We start from the raw sequence: 19662 nt of genomic DNA on the forward strand, positions 1-19662 counted from the left end.
TATTCACTCAATCATATGTATTTTAAATGAAACTTTTGATGTTTTATTAACATATCTAATTATAAAAACATACCACTATATTAAGTTTTTTGGCTCTATTATAAAAAAATTAAATAATAAAAACTTAGACCACTATATTAAATTTCGACGCAGACAAGCGACTTGAAATTTCTTTTAAAATCAATCAGGTAGTTGAAATACACACATCTTTTTAAAGTTGCAGCTTAATTTTTGGTTTGATCAATATTTTTATGCTTTATAGATGTTCATAAATTAGAGCCCACAAATAACTCGATATCAACTAATATTAACAACCCGACCACTCAAACGGATATACATAAAGAATAAGCAACGTGCCCTCGGGTCACAAACTAATTCAATTTCACCGACACCATTCTTCCAACATGTTATCTGCTCCTAGCTCATGCACTAGGTAAACAATCTAACTCCAATGATTTACGAGAGGAGACAAAATCTACTCAGGCAAATGGAACCGTAAAAGGCAAAGCATGAACATCAACTTCAGGTAAATAGCGTGCATGAGGTTGCCACAATGTTGAGCTGCTTGAGCAGGGCACGCTATTGCATACCACTTTCAGCCTTTTCTCGGCCTGGATGCCTTGATTGTTGCCAATGAAGAGCCAATCTATATCATGCGTGTCAAGACATGTATCCTCGAGCTGTGGCGGTAGCCATGTCTCAATTAACTTGTTATACTTTAATCCCCGTTTTTGGATAGAGGACCTAACCACATCAGGCACAGGTGAGGTTCCAGTTATGCCAGGAGCACCAGTATCATTCTTAGAAATTAAACAGATAGGCTCCTTTTCAGTTCCAGCAGTAAGACCCTGATCAAATTTTCTGGTCCCCTCGGTCGGGATGTAAATGGCTTCTTGCTTGCTTTTATGACCAATTTCATCTTTATTTTGGGTAGGTACGTCGGTCCTCCCAGACGTAGAGCAGAGATGTTCATCAATTGACGAACTGGACAAATTCTGTTTCTTTGAGGCCACCCGTATTCTGATAATATTGCCTGTTCCACGTCAATGAGGCAAAACTAAGAACTAAACAAAAGGTAATGAATTATAACCAATGACCGAAAGGTATGGAAATTAGTTAAGTGGAGAAAAAAGAACTTACCACGGCCACACTTGCCATCAATGGGGGAGAAGTCTCTCTTCCTTTTGGTGCTATTTTCGATGCTTTCCGAGGAAGTGCTAGGAATGTGCAAACAAATAGGCTGCTCATGCTCCTCAGTGAGGCCACTTTTTTCCAAATGATCGATATTTGCCCAAAAATTCTTGCCATGTTGTTCCTTTAAGATATCATACTTATCTGAGTTCTGATTTGTCTTCTCCTTCCTCTCTTTCCTTCTCTCAGCCTTCTCTTTTCTTCTCTCTTTTTTCTCTTTTCTCCTCTCCTTCCTTTGTTCCTTGGCTTGCTTATTTTCTTTTTGGAGCTTTAGAGCACCAAAATAGCAGTTTTAGAGTTGATGATATTGGCCAAGGAAATGAACAGTCACCTCAGAGCATGAATAGTGCACTCCAAACATAGATCATTCATAATTAAGCCTAGCACCCAGATAAGCATCTTAGTGGCATGGTCAATAGCTCTAAGCTGGGATTGCACTATGCTTATCCAAAACAAACAAACCTCTCAATGACTTGTATCGTTTCATAAAAACCGTATTTGCTATATAAAATAATAAAAAAAAGATCGCAAATGTAATTTATGAACCTACTTATTTACACAGTAAACGACAAAAAACAAATGTATCAATTAGGTGTGAAAAGATAAATTACTACTGATTATTGAACCCTTCAAATCTTATACTAAATTACTCTTCAAAATACAAACTTTAAATATATGTGAACAACTGGGAGAAACACTATCAATTATAGCACAACTCACGGAATCTCACACCAAAGAACACATGATGAACAAAGCACAAGCTTTGCAGCACTAACGAAAACTTTCCAGGTTCTCTGAAAGATAATATCCTTCCGAACATTGTGAACATTCTTGGTGCTACTGTAATGTCCAAGAATCCTTGTGCATCATATGGATTTTCTTGACAAAAGCCATACATAAAAATACAGATATAGCTCCACTCAAAAAAACAACATGGAAATACACGGACACACATAAACTCATGGCACAAGACATAGCTCTTGTAGTGCCTAGGGGTTTGCCAAGGTGCAGGCAGCCCTTCAATGAGGGGCACACCTTGACAATTATGCGCATATCTTGGCAGTTTGTCTATCCTCCAATGTCGTAATTTTCCGCATATCCAAAAACAATAGATCAAGTCACATTTAAGCACGTGCCTGACAAAATGAATATGAATTTTAAGTGAAATCAAAAGTTAATATCCGTTTATTTGAAAGCAAATGAACATTTGTTTTGCGTAGCTCAATGATTTTGCTTAGGCCCCAGGACACGTGTGCCTTAGTGCTCTCCTAGAACCTAAGTCAATCTTCCCATTTCAATCACGAGCTTCCACCGCAATGAAAACCACTAAAATAGACCTCTCCGAGAAATCTCATCGTCTCAATTACTCAAAATCCCAATCAGAAGTGATGCTATGATAAGCCCAAATCCGCCTCCAAAAGCTCAGAAAATAGCTTAATAAAGTTCTTATTAACAACAAGAATCTCAAAGAAATCCATCGCCAAAACCAATTCTTCAACGAAAAATCCTGATTCGAAACCTCTCTCATGACTTCCGTTAACGTAAGATAAATAAAATTCTCAAAAAATCACATCACGGAATCATAGTCATGTATAGGATCAATTAATGGCTTTAAGTCCGAATTTATAAACGAATCTCAGATTCTAGATTTTAAATAAAATTTGTAGTTAACAAAACCCAGATATCAGTCAGTGCACGTTCGACACCGGTATCTTTTTCTTTGAAATACACACATTGACCTCATAACCCCATACATAAAGAACACAGAGACCCGTGAACATTAAAATCGATCATGCTCATGCATAAATCAATCAGGGCTCTCCATTCAACAAACCTTAATCGATTCGATCAAGGAATCTTCGCTGGATCTGCTCAGTGTATACCCTGGTGGCGGGTAGGGAAAGCACCGAGACATACCTACGATACGAGATCGAATCTTAGATTTGAAGAAAATACAAAACCCCTACTATTTTAGGGCTGAATAACGGATCGGTCTTAGATCAGGAAAGAAATTCCTGGATTAATTGTTCGAAAGAGAATCAGAAAATACGAAATCTGCCGACAAACGAAATTGGAGGCTGGACGAAAATTTCACTCGGATGGCGGCGAAAAGGAGGGTTAGGGTCATATTAATATGCGTAGATAGAACGCGATTTTCGCTTTTATATTTGGGCCCGTTGGGTTTGTGGGTTAGTTACCGACGGGTTAGGCCCATAAATACTGTTAGAAAAAACTTATTGATGAAAATAATTTTTAAGTCGGATCGATAAATTTAATATATGAATTTGAAATTAATTGATTTTAAATTTATTGAGATCAATAATATTGAAGTGAATTCAAATCTGTGAAATATTGAGATTTTGATTTAATTCAATCTTAAAAATTAACTCAAGAGAATAATTGTTCAAATCCATATATACAACTCTCAATAACTTAATCTATCCAATGTGAGACATATAACACACCTCATCGTATCCATGAATGGACAACTAGAACATGAATTTAAATTATCAGGTGGCTCATAGGATAGTCCAACACATGACGGTAGGTCTTGGTTCTGATATCTTGTTAAGATTAAGACTTGAACATAATTCAACCTCAAAAGCTAGCTCAAAAGGGATTGTCCAAGTCTATATATACAACTTCAAAGACTTGATACAACTAATGTAAGACATTTAACAATATCCACTTGATATAAAATCATACAATTTCAATAATAATTATAATGAATTTCAAATACTTTCAAATAAATGTAATTTAAAATATATATTCACATCGAATTCAAATAAAAAATCAAATATATCATTTCAAACACAAACTTTGTGTTTTCGTCGTAATCAATACTAGTGGACATTTTTATTTTCTTTCCATGTGACGCAATTAAGACCAAGGTTTGTTGGTTGTGCTTCATTAATATTATTAGTATATCTCACTCGATTGAAGTTAGCCTTTTTTCATATCTAGCAAATGATGGTCAAACAAATGTAATTATTAGATCACAACAAAATATTGATGCATCTTTTGCTTCTTGATATAAAAGAATTGAAGCAAAGGAAATTTCATTCTATGGTTAGAAGTTCTTACTTGGAAATTGGTCTTAGATGTCGATTATCGTTATATTAGAGATGATGATGGTTGTCGTTACTGTCTTATTTATTCGACTAATTCGNAAATTTATTATCTAAGTAAAAGTCTTTGTGGTAAAAATTTTAGACTCGAATTCAATTATATTGCTTATTGTTGTAGATAATATTTATAAACGTTTTAAAAATAAACTTTTTAAGTTTTGCAAATTTATAATGAGAAAGTTTATTATAATTTTTTGCGCATTTTCAAATACAACCATAATGTATTTATAATAACTATTTTTTAAGTATTTACAATCACTACCATAATATGCCAACTAATCGCATCAAACTCGTTGATAAAATATGAATGCTAACGCTTAATTCAAAGGTGAAAAATTACTTCAAGAAAATTTGGGGAACCGGTTCTCATAATTCGAGAAACACGTTGATTTATGTCATATTTCTTATTAGGACATCCGCATTCTTTATCGTTAACACCCACCACCTCATCACAAATCATAGGATCCACATGACACATACACATTATATTAACATATCTATTCAACCATATTCATTTTAACATTAACACTCATTATTTATAAATCTCGTTATCGACTCATTCATCTTATTAAAATAAATTAAATAATATACATATGTATATATAAAATATTAATATATGTAATTAATGGGATGTGCCATGCTATCACTCTCCTTTAAAAAAAGAAGAATAAGAAGTAACGGTGAACGCCCACATTACGTGCCACCCACATTAATATTAACATCATATTAGTGTTCAAATCAATGGGTTTGAACTCCTTAAAACTAAAATCCCATAAATTTTTTTCATATTAATTATATAAAACAATTTTTTAGTGAAGAATAGTGGTTGTATGAAATAATAAAAAAAGGAAAAATCTTTATCTCTTTAAATAAAAATGGGAAAAACGTGATTTAGGTTTCAATGCAACCATTTGGGAAGTTCAGAGCTCGTTGTGGAAAAGCTCGTATATACTGCAATTGTGATTCAGATGTAAAGTTGGCGAAGGATTTGGAAATCGAAAATGGACCCAGATGCCACAGTGGTTGGTAAGCTGAAAGAATTTACGAAATCTACTCAATATTTTGCTCACAATCTCCTTAGTAGGCGAAAGGATTCTGACCACCGAAGTCCGGTAATACTTTTTTCCCCTGCATATTTTGATTTATTGTTCAGATGATGGTTTATGTGATCTAATTTATGAAATTTCACTTGTTTGTAGAGTGTGTGTGTGTGTGTGTGAAACGGTGTGCTTGATGAGTTTTCGGGTGTTCATTTATTGTGTCTTGATTAGAAACTAGTTTTTCGTTGCTCATGGACCTGCATAATTGATTCCTCTCTAAAATACGCAGACGTGTTCTTATGTATTCTCAATGATAATTACATGGATTTCCCTGTGAGAAATTTGAACTGAGTATGGAAGGATCAAATCAGTTTTTTGCTGGGTCTGTTTTTTTACTTTAGTGATAATTTAACAACTGTAATAATGGAGCTTAAATGCATCTGTCATATCATTTAATCCTAGAAAAGAGTTTGATGTAAAAAGTATAGCTCAAGTGTACTAGCAAACTTATTCATCGTTTGATATTTCCACCGCTGAAACCATTCAGGTTTTGATTCATTAGTGAATATGGCAGTCATTCTAGATGATGCAATTTTGCACTCCTTGTTTCAACACATGGAGCTTATGGGTTGACGAGTATATTGTTTCCGTAGGTAGAAACAAGCTATATGATGGGGCCTTACAGCCGTTCAAATGATATGATTTACAGATTGAAATCTTGAAGCGGTTGCAACGAGAAGCTTTTTCAGATATCATGAAGCTCAGGGACAGGCAAGACAAGGTGGAACGGATCATCACTTTCGATAAATCTTCCAAGGGAAATCCATTTCAGGAAGCGAGTACTCATGTGAGAGGAAAGGTGGATGTGCTGGGCGGATTCTTCATCATGGATGGAGTTGACGTACATAAATGTAATGTATTACAAAGATCAGGAATTAGGACGGGTGTTGATGCAAGATTCACGTTTGAAACTGCTGTTAGGGAGAAAGATATATTTCTGGCAGAGTTTACGGCCAGTGAAAAAGGGCAAGGTGATTCTTTTGGTGGGCCACTTTCACTTACAAAAGTTTTCTATGGAGCACATTTTAGAAATTGGTTCTCTGCAGTTGCAATTCCAACGGGTGCACGATGCAGAGATGTTGAAGTTGCAACAGATTCTCATCAGGTAAAGTTTTTTAATTTGGCATCCTACAACAATTGCCACATATCACTCATTTTCATGTTATCAGAATCTAATAAATTGGTGATCACCGAGTGACATTTTTGAAGTTATTTTTCTTATGTAGGAAAGGGCCCTTACCGATTATTCTGAATTTGGTCCTCCTCTTCTGAATAAACATAGCGACAGTGCCATTGGTATAACGGTGAGAAAGTCAAATGTTGTTGCCTCGTTGGCTCAGTTTGTTTCTGGTCTACGAACACAAGTTCATCCTGCTGGAATTACACTTTCTTTGAGCACTTTTGGTCGAGTTGTTTGGCAACTCTCTAGAAGCACAAAGCTCTCCCTTCTGGGCATGCACCAATTGTCTAGATCATCGAGTCAAAGGATTAGTCTTGGTGCATTGGCTCTCCCGATCAGCGCATTCAGACGGAATAGAATTTCAGAGATATCCGCAGTGGAAGATAGTCCTACAAGCCAGGAAGGACGCCTCTCGGATGGATCTATTGCTTTGATGGTCAACTCAGAACTGGACGAGAACACAAGAATTGGAGGCTGGATCGAGACCAAAAACTCAGACCCCAGATATTTCCAATGGGCGGTGACAATGTGTGATACCCCTGAAGATGAATTCGGGTGGGGCTTGACTTTAGGAGGGTCGCTACAAGGCCGGAAAAGTTGGGATCATTTCCAGGTTGAGACATATTTGAACTTAAACTTTGGCAAAAGATTTAAATTACAGCCAGCTCTGATGTATGTGATGGATGAATCTACTCAATTTTCAGCTTTAATGCTCCGATCAAGTTGGTCCCTGTGACCGATTTTCAGTTTATTCTTGATTCTTGACATATCCATGCTTATCATTTTGCTGCGATTGGTGATGTATTTCATTGGCTATACAAATTGGATGTTTAGGGCATATGGCAGACACCTATATTGGGGACATTGCTAGTGTCTGTTCTTATTATTTGAATATGCTTTTTAAAAAATTAATATTTATTTTAAGAATAAAATCATCATTATTATATTATTATCTTATCTTATTTTGTAAAAATATGTTTTCACATCTCTCAACATGATCATAACTACTTTTAGCATCTCAAAAGATCTTTTTGATTCATATATCATGTATCAGTGAATAGCTCTTTAAAGAATATTTCGATAAAAGGGGCATAAATTTCAAAAGAGTTGAATTCTAGCCGGCTAAATTATGTGAACAAACAAAAGAAAGTCAGCTTTTTTGCCTGATATATGTGTGTACTAGTGGACGAAGTAGGTAAACATTTGATAATGGTTATAAATTATACCCCACCCAATACTTCTTTAGCATCGATGAGTTTATTCCACTTAGTTTATATTTACTGTGTACCAAAATATTACGAACGCCGATTACATCATGTTGGAAAAAAAAAAAAAAAAGAGAAAAAACCTGTAGTCTGCCCTTTTTGGTAAATTCCTTTTCTGTTCTTATAACCCACGTAGCCTTTGCGACATCAAATTCTCTTAACAGACACTCTCATGCTCAAGGTATTCGGAGGACTTGTTTCGTGTATTTCCATATATCTCTAGCATAAGGATTCATTTTTCGATTTGGGTTTTCGTATTTCGGGTTAATGTAAAAGTAATGGCGACGGATCACTCGCGTAGTTCACTCAATACCGCCGCCGACAATGCTGGAGTTAACAGCCCTGACTCCCGGCGGCCAGCTGCGTGGGCTTCCGTTGTTAGGGGAAATTCGGAACAGGTGTCTTCAGTCTTCTGCGACTGCTACCGCCGTATCCGCAGCTCCTGGGTTTTCTTCAGCCCCGCCGGGCAGTCTTTGGGTTCTGGTAATTCTTTAGTGTAGAGCTTGGGTAATGAAGCCCAGCCCGACTGTTTGGGTTGGGTTGAATATTAATATTATTAAAAAATTATTCAACTCGAATCTTAGTCGATCCGAAAATTCTGAACTCAAACCCTAATCAACTTGAATTTGAATTTTTTTTAATTTAAAAAAATAATAATTTAAATAAATGATAACAAAATCTCCCTCGTATAATTTAAATTTGAAAATCTAATTGTAAAAAAATAAATTATATTTATTAAATCAAATAAACAATTATTAAAAATAAAAAATGTTCAAAATAAATATTAAATTATGAAAATTTATGATATAAATATACAATAAATATTTTTTCAAACATATAATATATAAAAATATAGACCATATTTATTAATTATATTTTTAAAAAAAAATTTAAAATTTTCAGATCAACCGAACCCAATCTAACCCTCAATCATTTTTTTTTTCGGGTCGGCTATCGAGTCCAACCCGATCTGACCTGAACTCGAAAATCTTAAACCCAAATCTGAATTTTTTTAGTTAAACCATATCAAATTGATGAGTTTGTGTCTTATTTTGACGCTCATTATTGCAACCAATATATTTTCATCACTTCGAGCATTAAGTATTGTTGCTGATAATTTAAAAACAGGCATCTCGGGTATGCTGTCACCACCGCCACCACCATTTCCCATTTTTGGATTGCCCTATGAGCTGATTCCTCCTAATACTCAATACTCTTATATGAAATTGAATGATGATCTATATTTAGAGTGAAAAGTAATATTTTTGACATAAAATATAATATTTTTTATGAGTCGGATCAGATAAGATATTCATCTTACAAAATTGACACGTTAAATGATCTCATAGGCTTTAATATAATTTATACAATTAAATAAATACATACATGCACATATAATAATAATTTTAAGGAACATGATTGCATTTACTGTATTCAAAATGGCAATGTGAATTATATACACAAAATTCTTCATGCAACACAAATCCCGAATTCTGAGGTTTTTTTTCTGTGGAAAACTAAATTTGAGTGAGATGAAATAAAATAATTGTGAATGATACATGTGGGCATTCGAGTACTCTTTTTTTTTAAAAAAAAATATTGTAATTTAATCAAATATTTGAGTCGGTGTGAATATAATGATACTACTTACTAGACCCGCCTCCATCCCCAAATCCAAAAAATCCCCACACATTTTTATTTAATTGTATCCAAAAAATCTTTCCGTACCCTCTTTCATTCAAGTCGAATATCATATCCTTCAACGTGTTATTTGAAACCTATTTAGTGAAAGGTGACAACAAAATCTATTGGATCGACATGTATCCGAAAATGTATTTTTTTGAGTTTTGCTGTTTGATTTTTGAGTCCAATTTCTTATTCTCGATTAAATATGAGGCACATCTAATATAATATATATTTTACTGAACTTCAAAACGTACATAAATCCATTGTCGTCCAGCGGTTAGGATATCTGGCTTTCACCCAGGAGACCCGGGTTCGATTCCCGGCAATGGAATTTTTTTGTATATTAAACTCTTCGTCTCACGGATCTTAATCTGTGAGACCGGTCAACCCTACCCAATTCACAATTAAAAGTAATACTATTAGCATAAAAAGTAATACTTTTTCATGGATGACCCAAATAAAAAATCCGTCACACAAATACTACCGTGAGACCGTCTCACACAAGTTTTTGTCATATGCTAGTTATGTTATTTTTTGGGAACTCATAAAAAAACTATATTTTTAGGATTGTGGACTTGTGAGTTGTGGTTATGTTTATGTGGATTAAAATATGCAATAAATAAATTATTAATATAATTGAAAAGCTTACAAAATTCATACAAAATAAAAATCAAATAAAATATTTTTATATCCAAGAAAAATCATACTAAATTAACAAAACTTATTACATAATTTTTCGTATTAATGTGATGGGTTTGGTTCTGTTTATTTTTATCTAAAACTTGAACAAAACTATATATTTTTTTTGTTTTAGTTGATTTTAAAATCAATTCAAACCGTGATTGATCGAAAATTTGACCCAAATAAAACTGTTTGGTTTGGTTTGGTTTTTGAACATAGTGCCTATACTTAATATTATTTCTTCATTATTTTACCATTATACCATATTTTAATTAAATATTTTAGCTATTTCCATCAATTTTTGTATATCATATCAAAAAATTCATTAAGGACAAAAGGAAATATTTTGTTATTAAATTTTTTTCAGTAAATTTCTTAATTAATGTCAAAATTGGACCGACGGATTAATTTTCTTAATTAATGAGAAGACACGAATGAGTATATATATATTGAACCGAAAGAGTGATTTTCTTAATTAATGTTTTTCTTTCTATTTTACCCATATTCATTTATTCAAAAAATTGTTGCACATTCTCCAAAAGTTAGCTAATAAGGATATATTAATTAAAAAACAAGAAAAAATGTTACTACATATATAAATTTAGCTATATATTTTTGTTATAACGAAAAAAATGAAGTCCATATAATTGTGACGAGTTAATTTGAAAAAGATTGTGTTTTTACCCAAAAAGTTAAGACTTAATCGGCTAATTCTAGATAACTAGTGCACCGACGCACGCGTTTGATGTTTGTATAATATTTTTTATAATTCATCTGAATTATATTTAAATGAAGATCAAAATATAATTATAAAAATAGGGAGAGATTACATTTTAATTTTTATATATGAATAAAAAAAAAGGAAAAAAAATATTCAAATAGAAATTGAACCTACAACTTGATGTATAGAAACCAAAAATTCTATCCGCTGAGCTACATGTTACTTACATTAAAATTTAAACATTTTATTAATATATATAATTACTAAAACAGATCATGATAATAAAAATTAGTTACTCTATTTTTAAATTTAATAATATAATACAGATATAAATATTACTAATAATATGGTGCATTTTATATGAGTCACAAGGGACACGAGATTCCATTTCGGATCCGATATATCTGCATATAATAATTGGGAGAGTTAAGAGTTTGATCTCATTAAATGAAGCATTCACGTGCAAGCGAAGTTAGGTTGATAGTTGGAAAACAATTTATTAGTTTGATTTAATTATTATACAACTCATAATATCGAACTTAATATTGTTCATGTGAAAAAAAAGTATGATTTTGTGATACTATCTCAAGATTTCTCTCCATATTTATAATAAAAACAATATTTTTTTATGAGTGATCAAAATAAAATATTTGTATCAAAAAGATGACTCAGGAGACCGTATAAATTTTTGTGAAAAAGATTATGTTTGGGTTAAATTAACCTTAATTTTCTACTCAGGAAGTGAATAAATAAACAACATATAAATCACGTGTAGTTTAATACCCTCTAAGCAAAAATTTGTGTGAGACGATTTCACAGGTCGTATTTTGTGAGGCAGATCTCTTATTTGGGTCATCCATGAAAAAGTATTACTTTTTATGCTAAGAATATTATTTTTTATTGTGAATATCGGTATGGTTGACTCATCTCACAGATAAAGATTCGTAAGACCGTCTCACAAGAGATGTGGCGCCCCAAACCTCGCCACGTAATCATACAACATGTGACGTCATATGCATAAAAATTTTCTTTTCAACGACGTAATAATATAATGCATATACGACAAAATAGTGCAATCACCACACTATCTACGTCAATGCAGCAGAAACAGTATAATACATACACACATACAACTCAAGTAAGACAAAAAACTATACTGTTTCTATCTACTATCAACTACAAGACTGTTTGACTAGACACACCTAATCCTTCACCACTATCATGTGTCACAGCATAGTCCTGTAACCTGTCCAACAGAAACAGCCCCCAAAGGGTGAGCATACACAACAATCATCATCGTAATACATAACAGTTATATTATCAACAATATAAAATATAACTGGAATGATAACAGAAATAATCACTTTGCTGTCTCTGGACAATCCAACCACCAACGATATCAACGTCATCACTCCCATACTACTGCAACAACAACATCGACGATACGTCGCACCCCAACACCGGCGACAGCAATATCGTCGAACGAATAACATCAACGATACGTCGCACCCCAACACCGGCGACAGTAATATCGTCGAATGAACAACATCAACGTGACGTCTCCCAATAAAAGACATCCAACAATATCAACGATAATAAACAACAACATATATAATATCAAATCACCCAATACCAGTGATTTATCATCGTTCAACACAATAGTATTCATCAATACTAAACAATAACAACATATGTTCGTACGTTAACACGTACCTGATAATCGAGTATATATATAATCTGGCTATTTCTTTGATCCTGATGCTTGTCTTGTATCTAAATAATTCAACAACAATTATCAGATCATTATCACCGTATCAATACAAGCATAACAGCCTCACTATTATATAACATCAAATAGCCCAACAACAATTAATTCAACAAAATATAAAACTCGATTATAAATTCTTATCGTTCATCAATTTAATATTCTAGTGTATTTAATTCACATTACTACCATCAAATACACCCTAATTAATTTAACTTCAAATAATAGGCTATTCTACAACATCCGTCAAATTATGAAAACTTTATATCAACGTGTAGTCTATACTTCGTAGACTCCGAATATATAATCAGAATTAATAACAACTGACAAACAACTCCTCAATCTCAATTCAACGATTAAAAATCTCTAATTTGAAACAAATTAGGAATAATTCAAAACAACATCACTATAATCTTCTCTACTTCGTTAAGATCATACACTATTCAACAATCTTCAATTTCAGTATGATTTAACAATTTATCGGATCTATTCCAAAAATCGACGAATTTCAAACATCACCAAAACTATAAAATTTATACATCAAATCGAAGACCTTGTGTCAACGATCTCAGAATTGAAGTCGGTTCGTCGATTGGATAAATCGATAAATCGCACGATCAAAAAGAAAATCAAAAATCGTATCAACTCTTTTCTCTCACTTCTCGTCTGTTTCTATGCCTTCTACTGAGTTCGGTGGAATTGAAATATGAATTTCACCGACTCAATCTTTTATTTATTTTTTTAATTAATTTTTTTATTATATTATATTATATTATATTAATAAAATAAAATAATATAATATAATATTTAATATTTAATATTTTAACATCGGTATATCTCTTTGGATCAGTCAAACGATCACATTTTCCAAAACTCAAAACATAAAACTTCTATATCTTTGAGTTTTCTATGTTATATCCAAATCTCAAATCATTTGGACTTCATATGAGCAAGATATGCCACTAATTACCATTTTGTCCTTAAAATTAATTCATTATTTTTCAACTTATTTACGAAAATGCCATCAAAATAAATTGAATAATTTTCAACTTATTTACAAAAATGCCATCAATACTATTTTATAGTTATAATATTTACTTCAGGCATCACAAGAGATCTATTCGTTCCTCTTTTAACAAAATATTAAATTTTTGCCACCAATCTATAAAAAAATAAAAAATAATAAGTACCCTTTTAGTTTTTAGTAAGTTAAAAAAGAAGAATATTTTACGTCATACAAAATGTCTGCCACACCACTAAACTAAGCATTGACTAAAAGCACTGTCAATCACACCACCACATTTGAATACAATTTGTTTTTTCTTTGCCAATACAGTGGAAGAGATGGGGCCAGACACTAACCAATGGACTTGTACATTGAATAATGCTCGTCCGTTTCATTAATATATATATATATATATATAATTTTATAATTTTGAAAATTATTTATAATTTTTAAATAATAAATAATTTTTAAATAATAAAATAAAATAAAATATAATTTTTTTTTAATTTATGTGATAAAAGCAAACAAGTTAGTATTTTTGGTATTGGTTTCACACATTATTAAAACAAACGTATGCTTCCCCATACAGCATTCTTTTATAAAAAGGGTGTTAGCTTCCCCGTTTATTCTCCACTATTTATCCAAAACTCAGAGCTTTGAACTCCATAATCGAAATCCTCTGATTTCTTGTGCATTTTTTTATGGCCCAAACAACTCCAAATCACACGCAGACTGTCTCCGGCTGGGCTGCTCATGATTCCTCCGGCAACGTAGTTCCTTACACCTTCAAACGCAGGTATCTTCACTTGATTAATATGTGATTATTGTCGCTGTCTCGCTGATGAAGCCAATATTCATGATTCTTCGCTTCTTGATAAACTAACAGCTTCTTTTTGTGAGATCTTGTATCGAAAAATATGAAGTCGGAGTTAAGCTTGATATACAGACCATTTCATGAGAATTGGACAAGCTAGCATTTTTGTGTAATTAGTCGTAATCTGGGAAATGATCTTTACCGTATCGATTGGAAACAACAGCGTAATTAGTTAATGCATTTAAATGACCACCTGAAACTGTCTCCATGTTAATTTTACTGTGTTTCTTTTTATATAATTTGCTTAGAGAAAATGGGATCAATGACGTCACCATCAAGATTCTTTATTGTGGGGTGTGTCACACAGATATCCACCATATCAAGAACGACTGGGGAATTACCATGTACCCTGTTGTTCCCGGGTAATTCTTTTTTTTTTTTTTTTGGAACTCTTCGACTCGTGAAAATAACGTTTTTAATCTAATGTATGCTAATATAACGGCATATGGTTGGTTAAATCAGGCATGAAATTACTGGGATTATAACGAAAGTGGGGAGCAATGTGACCAAGTTCAATGTGGGAGATCGGGCGGGAGTGGGGTGCTTGGCTGCTACGTGTCTGGATTGTGAGTGTTGCAAGGAAGAACAAGAGAACTACTGCGACCAAGTTCAGTTCACATACAATGGCATCTTCTGGGATGGCTCCATCACTTATGGAGGCTACTCCGATTTTCTTGTCGCAGATCATAGGTAATTTCTGATTGAGTTTACTCTGAAATTTCTTGTTGCAGATCATTGACGCTAATCAGTCCCAACTTAACTCGGTTAAGAAGACACTAGAATAACGATTTGATTTTAATTTAGCTATGTGAGATCTACGGTTTTTTGGAGTTTAAAACTTTTGACACATACTTTCGGAGAAAACTATATGTTCACATTGTGATTTGTGACGAAGATACGTGGTACGAATGCCGGAGAGCTTGCCGATGGATGCCGCGGCACCTCTTTTGTGTGCTGGAATCACTGTGTTCTGTCCTTTGAAAGACAATAACTTGGTGGATTCGAGTGGGAAAAGAGTAGGCATAGTTGGACTTGGAGGCCTAGGCCATGTTGCTGTCAAATTTGCAAAGGCTTTTGGCCATCATGTAACTGTCATTAGCACATCTCCCTCCAAAGAGACAGAAGCCAAAGAGAGACTAGGTGCCGATGATTTCATTCTCAGTACCAATCCTAAACAAATGCTGGTTCGTTCCCCGTACTCTATTTTTACGTGCATAAATTAAACGAATCGTGTAGAAAAAGCATAGAACACAATATATGATTAGTTCGATAAATTCCATGTAAATTAGTATGCAAATCTTCGATTTTTAGCAGTTTTTATTCGGTTCGATGGTTAAGAGATCAATTTCGCGGTAAAAATAATCTGGCATAGTTGGTTTAAAGCCTTTACGGGAGTAAGCTTTGGAAGTATTCTTTGATGCATGCATTTCTTTACTTTGAAAATTTTAAAAATGATGGATTCCTACTTTCTAACAACTAATATAATTCAATGCTACTTATTATGTGGGGCAGTCCAAGAAAAGGACCCTAGATTTTATTTTGGACACAGTATCAGCCAAACACTCCCTTGGACCAACCTTGGAGTTATTGAAAGTGAACGGGACTCTGGTGATTGTTGGTGCACCGGATAAGCCCATCGATCTTCCATCTTTCCCATTGATTTTTGGTAAGTAAGCATCCCAAACAAATTAGTATTCCTCAACCTTCACTTGTATAAATATATTTTATATTCTCTTTTCCTTGTTAGGGAAAAGAGTGGTGAAAGGGAGTATGATAGGTAGCATTAAAGAAACACAAGAGATGATGGATTTATGTGGGAAGCACAACATAACATGTGACATTGAGGTTGTCACCACCCAAAAAATCAATGAAGCGTTGGATCGCCTCGCCCATAATGATGTCAAGTATCGTTTCGTGATCGATATCGCTGGCGAATCTTCGAACCTTTAGAGAAGAATTCCATGGCTTATCATGTGAACTAGTTATTGTAACTTTCTGTATTCTCAAATCATTCACACTTGTTTTATCTACTGGTAATTGCAACTTCTTTTATATGTATCTTGAGTCATAGAGGAGCTCGCATCCTCAAGGTTTGAACTCAATCATTTAGTTCCGATAATATATCATTTTCAAATCATTTTCAAACTTTTCTCTCACATGGACCATGGTTTACTATCTCCAATACAAAAAAGTCAAGAAATTTTTAAAGAACATATATGAACCATTAATCTAATAGATAGATCCGATAACTGAAATATAAATCTAAGTCAAGCATTTCGATTTTGATTCAAATTGGATTTTTGACTTAAAACTATGATGTGAATATTCATTCATTCATCTATCTTCATCTCCAAAACACTATTTTTTTATTGGCATACATGGCATGAAGGACTACACCAAGTACATTGTTACAAGTTAATTTCAATCCATTCGAAAGAAAACAAAAATTTCATTATATCGACAATCACTTGCCCATCAAAATAAATAAAATTATAAAGACTGATTTCAGACATCAACTTATTCTTCCTCGAGTATCAATCAACATGGTCATAGACTAGACTCACACTCAGCATATTTTAAAAATTTAAAATCACTAATCTGACTGACTTGAAGGAATCGGAACACTCAACTCCCCACAGTCAAAATCAGCCATCTTCACCATAGTCACCGCAAAATAATTACTCAAAAACTTCTTCCTCAAGTAGCTAATCATCTTCCCTTCATTTTGTTGAATCAGACCAAACAAGTAAGCAATACTAATGAGACTAAAACATCTCCACCTCCTTTCTTTGACATACTTCTCCAACCCCTTTTCAATTCTCACAAATTCATCATCTTTTGCTTGCTCTTGTCCTTCTGTTTTTGTTAACAAAGCCTCACCAAGACACCTAGCAAGAATTACGCCCCCTTCCACAGCGGAGCATCCGCCTTGCCCTAAATCCGGTGTCATAGGATGGAACGCGTCCCCGGCTACACAAACGTTGTTTTTCAGAATGTTTCCTAGTAAAATGTTCCAAGGTAGTCTGAATTTCAGAGGAGCATAGTTGATAAAGTCTAGCTCGGTCCTCCCTACTACGTTGGATACTTGCATTGGTGCACTTCGAACATTGGCCACCACGAATTGCTTCATTTCCGAGGGGGTTGGTTCGTCCCCTTCATCTGTTATCGAAAAACACAAAATCCTAGTTATGTAAAAATCTAATCTTTGAGAGTAGAAATGCCAGGAAAGTACGTATAAGAAAACATGTTTACTCACGTTTGAAGATGGTTGGATCGAAAGTGCATGCCCAATACACACTCTTGTCACTACAAGGAATAAGGCCATATCGCACGCCTCCCTCCAAATGCACGTGGATTTTCGGCTCGTACCCGTGTGGATTCGGGTAGTTTACGAAGCCTCTTATTGATGATCTCCCACAGCTGACTGCATTTTGAAGCCCCAACCACTTTGCTACAATAGAATGCACTCCATCACACCCAATCAACACCTGAGTTTAGGATGAAAACAGCAAGAATTCTTGATTTTTGCTTGCCAAAAAAATTGTGTGCGCTCATACGAATGACATGATTTGTGAGGACATCTCGAAGATACCTTAGTTTTTATAACCGATCCGTCGGCAAGATGCACTAGTTTGAATTTCCCAGATTCTTCTATCAAAGCAACTTTTGAAGAGAATCGGATGGTTCCCTCTGGCAATTCACCCGCCAAGGTTTCTAATAAATCTTTCCTTCTCACACATCGGTTTTCAAAATTGCTGTAAAATAAATGGTTATTTGAAAATAAATATCTGGATTCTATTCGTATATTTACGATCAAGATTTCGCTTTGTCGACCAACTATGTAAATGGACTAATTATGGTTAAAAATTGTAAAAAATATATTTGGATTCTACGTTTATTTTACGTTATCATAGCGACTAAACTATGTATATACAAGTTTGGTCTTAATCTCGTCAAATTCCATTTCCTGTAATATCCAACAAAACAACGGCGGTGTAGCCACATAAACTTCCTTATGAAGGTAATAATAATAAGCAAGCGTGCATTCGAGGCCAAATCCCCGACGAAACAAAGACAAACATCGAAATCAACTACTAAAATGATCCTGTTATTCTTGAAACAACTTAATAGCTGTGAAAACTCACAATTTGACATTTGCCTCAGAGGATCTCTCAGAAGTAGTCTGGTTGATATTCGCAGAAGCAAGTTGATAACTGCATTGAAATCAAAAGAACAATTTATTTGTTTTATATTCCATCAGAAAGGAAAAAAAATTACTAGAGACAGTATTTGGCGACAGACCCTTGAATTTGCACAGATCTAATTCTCAGCAAATCTCCAATCCCAAGTGCATCCAGCGCCCTCCACGCATTTGTCCACATCGTCAGCGCAAACCCCGTAATCCTTAAATTCTCAGATGATTCTAACACCAGGCTCCGTATACCCAATCTTTGAAAACCATTTCATTAGTACCAAAAAAAAAAAAAAAACAGTGGCAACCAAATTTTAGCCATTCGAATTTGAATATATGCAGATACCTGTGAAGTCCCAAGGCCGTGGCCAGACCAGCAATTCCAGCCCCAACTACAACAATATCTTCACATATCGCCGGGTCCATTAGATTGATCTTGTCCGAAATGTTTCCTGGGAGATATCTTTCAGACAGTGGGCTGGCAGAATTGGAAGATGAAGTAATTGGTTCGAATATATTAAGTAGCTAAATTTATAGAGTTCGTAGAAGTTAAGCTCCTGTTCTTGAGAATTTGTAGCGCATCAAATATGAACCACCTTATTTTCCACTCCGTTTGATTTATGGAAATATATGGGAGGAATATTTTAACTAATTTTATGAATTTTTTGTGACAGTTTAGGAAAACAATTTGGTGTAAGCATTCATGCTTTGACTCAGAAAACATGGCCGCCGGTTGAATACCAAAATGTTATGCTGAGCCGCCAGGAGAGAATTCTCGATAAATTACTGTGAAACTCCTCAAATTAATATATAATAGCTTATTACCGTTTTATTAAGACTCAGCACTTTTTTTGTTAAATCATTGGTCATGCA

The 19662-nt window shown here is 33.9% G+C and overlaps 4 protein-coding genes and 1 non-coding gene across 8 annotated transcripts; 3 read left to right on the plus strand and 2 right to left on the minus strand.

Annotated features, from left to right (window-relative positions):
- Positions 1–308: 308 nt before the first annotated feature.
- On the minus strand, positions 309–3299 carry LOC140961319 (uncharacterized). 2 transcript variants are annotated; one of them, XR_012172326.1, is made up of 3 exons: positions 3026–3299; positions 1141–1571; positions 309–1033 (listed from the first exon to the last, which is right to left on the minus strand). XR_012172326.1 is itself a non-coding variant. In XM_073419769.1 (3 exons), the coding sequence occupies exons 1-3, from the start codon at positions 3104–3106 to the stop codon at positions 480–482; spliced, it is 954 nt and encodes a 317-aa protein (XP_073275870.1). In that variant the 5' UTR covers positions 3107–3299; the 3' UTR covers positions 309–479. The 2 variants fall into 2 exon arrangements, 1 of the variants encoding a protein (XP_073275870.1); XM_073419769.1 differs by having other exon boundaries at positions 1141–1459.
- A 1872-nt stretch (positions 3300–5171) lies between these two features.
- On the plus strand, positions 5172–7543 carry LOC140960790 (uncharacterized). Of its 3 annotated transcripts, none has more exons than XM_073419064.1 (3): positions 5172–5431; positions 6069–6524; positions 6646–7543. In XM_073419064.1, the coding sequence occupies exons 1-3, from the start codon at positions 5321–5323 to the stop codon at positions 7333–7335; spliced, it is 1257 nt and encodes a 418-aa protein (XP_073275165.1). In that variant the 5' UTR covers positions 5172–5320; the 3' UTR covers positions 7336–7543. The 3 variants fall into 3 exon arrangements, with proteins under 3 accessions (XP_073275165.1, XP_073275167.1, XP_073275166.1); XM_073419066.1 differs by having other exon boundaries at positions 5176–5431; positions 6017–6524; XM_073419065.1 differs by having other exon boundaries at positions 5177–5431; positions 6013–6524.
- Positions 7544–9809: 2266 nt separating this feature from the next.
- Positions 9810–9881, plus strand: TRNAE-UUC (transfer RNA glutamic acid (anticodon UUC)). Its single transcript has one exon. It is a non-coding gene; the product is annotated as a tRNA-Glu (tRNA).
- A 4403-nt stretch (positions 9882–14284) lies between these two features.
- LOC140962026 (probable cinnamyl alcohol dehydrogenase 6) lies at positions 14285–16672 on the plus strand. Its single transcript, XM_073420868.1, has 6 exons — positions 14285–14519; positions 14846–14959; positions 15060–15287; positions 15493–15781; positions 16110–16263; positions 16345–16672. The coding sequence occupies exons 1-6, from the start codon at positions 14425–14427 to the stop codon at positions 16545–16547; spliced, it is 1083 nt and encodes a 360-aa protein (XP_073276969.1). The 5' UTR covers positions 14285–14424; the 3' UTR covers positions 16548–16672.
- Positions 16673–17030: 358 nt separating this feature from the next.
- LOC140960839 (monooxygenase 2-like) lies at positions 17031–19549 on the minus strand. The gene is made up of 6 exons (XM_073419138.1): positions 19136–19549; positions 18900–19046; positions 18743–18811; positions 18190–18352; positions 17854–18085; positions 17031–17756 (listed from the first exon to the last, which is right to left on the minus strand). The coding sequence occupies exons 1-6, from the start codon at positions 19213–19215 to the stop codon at positions 17191–17193; spliced, it is 1257 nt and encodes a 418-aa protein (XP_073275239.1). The 5' UTR covers positions 19216–19549; the 3' UTR covers positions 17031–17190.
- Between the last annotated feature and the right edge of the window lie 113 nt (positions 19550–19662).

Source organism: Primulina huaijiensis, chromosome 16, assembly GCF_012295235.1.
Source record: "Primulina huaijiensis isolate GDHJ02 chromosome 16, ASM1229523v2, whole genome shotgun sequence".
NCBI classification, from domain to species: domain Eukaryota; kingdom Viridiplantae; phylum Streptophyta; class Magnoliopsida; order Lamiales; family Gesneriaceae; genus Primulina; species Primulina huaijiensis.

What these genes read in the sequence shown, in the direction of transcription:
- LOC140961319 (XM_073419769.1), bottom strand. Translation starts at nt 3,106, where the DNA reads ATGTCTCGGTGCTTTCCCTACCCGCCACCAGGGTATACACTGAGCAGA. An exon ending in CCTTGATCGAATCGATTAAG is followed by an intron (nt 1,460 to 3,025) that starts GTTTGTTGAATG and finishes GGTGCTCTAAAG; the next exon opens with CTCCAAAAAGAAAATAAGCA. An exon ending in TGATGGCAAGTGTGGCCGTG is followed by an intron (nt 1,034 to 1,140) that starts GTAAGTTCTTTT and finishes GACGTGGAACAG; the next exon opens with GCAATATTATCAGAATACGG.
- LOC140960790 (XM_073419064.1), top strand. Translation starts at nt 5,321, where the DNA reads ATGGACCCAGATGCCACAGTGGTTGGTAAGCTGAAAGAATTTACGAAA. An exon ending in ATTCTGACCACCGAAGTCCG is followed by an intron (nt 5,432 to 6,068) that starts GTAATACTTTTT and finishes TATGATTTACAG; the next exon opens with ATTGAAATCTTGAAGCGGTT. An exon ending in TTGCAACAGATTCTCATCAG is followed by an intron (nt 6,525 to 6,645) that starts GTAAAGTTTTTT and finishes TTTCTTATGTAG; the next exon opens with GAAAGGGCCCTTACCGATTA.
- LOC140962026 (XM_073420868.1), top strand. Translation starts at nt 14,425, where the DNA reads ATGGCCCAAACAACTCCAAATCACACGCAGACTGTCTCCGGCTGGGCT. An exon ending in ATGTACCCTGTTGTTCCCGG is followed by an intron (nt 14,960 to 15,059) that starts GTAATTCTTTTT and finishes TGGTTAAATCAG; the next exon opens with GCATGAAATTACTGGGATTA. An exon ending in ATCTTTCCCATTGATTTTTG is followed by an intron (nt 16,264 to 16,344) that starts GTAAGTAAGCAT and finishes TTTCCTTGTTAG; the next exon opens with GGAAAAGAGTGGTGAAAGGG.
- LOC140960839 (XM_073419138.1), bottom strand. Translation starts at nt 19,215, where the DNA reads ATGGACCCGGCGATATGTGAAGATATTGTTGTAGTTGGGGCTGGAATT. An exon ending in TCTGAGGCAAATGTCAAATT is followed by an intron (nt 18,353 to 18,742) that starts GTGAGTTTTCAC and finishes TTTATTTTACAG; the next exon opens with CAATTTTGAAAACCGATGTG. An exon ending in GATCGGTTATAAAAACTAAG is followed by an intron (nt 18,086 to 18,189) that starts GTATCTTCGAGA and finishes TCCTAAACTCAG; the next exon opens with GTGTTGATTGGGTGTGATGG.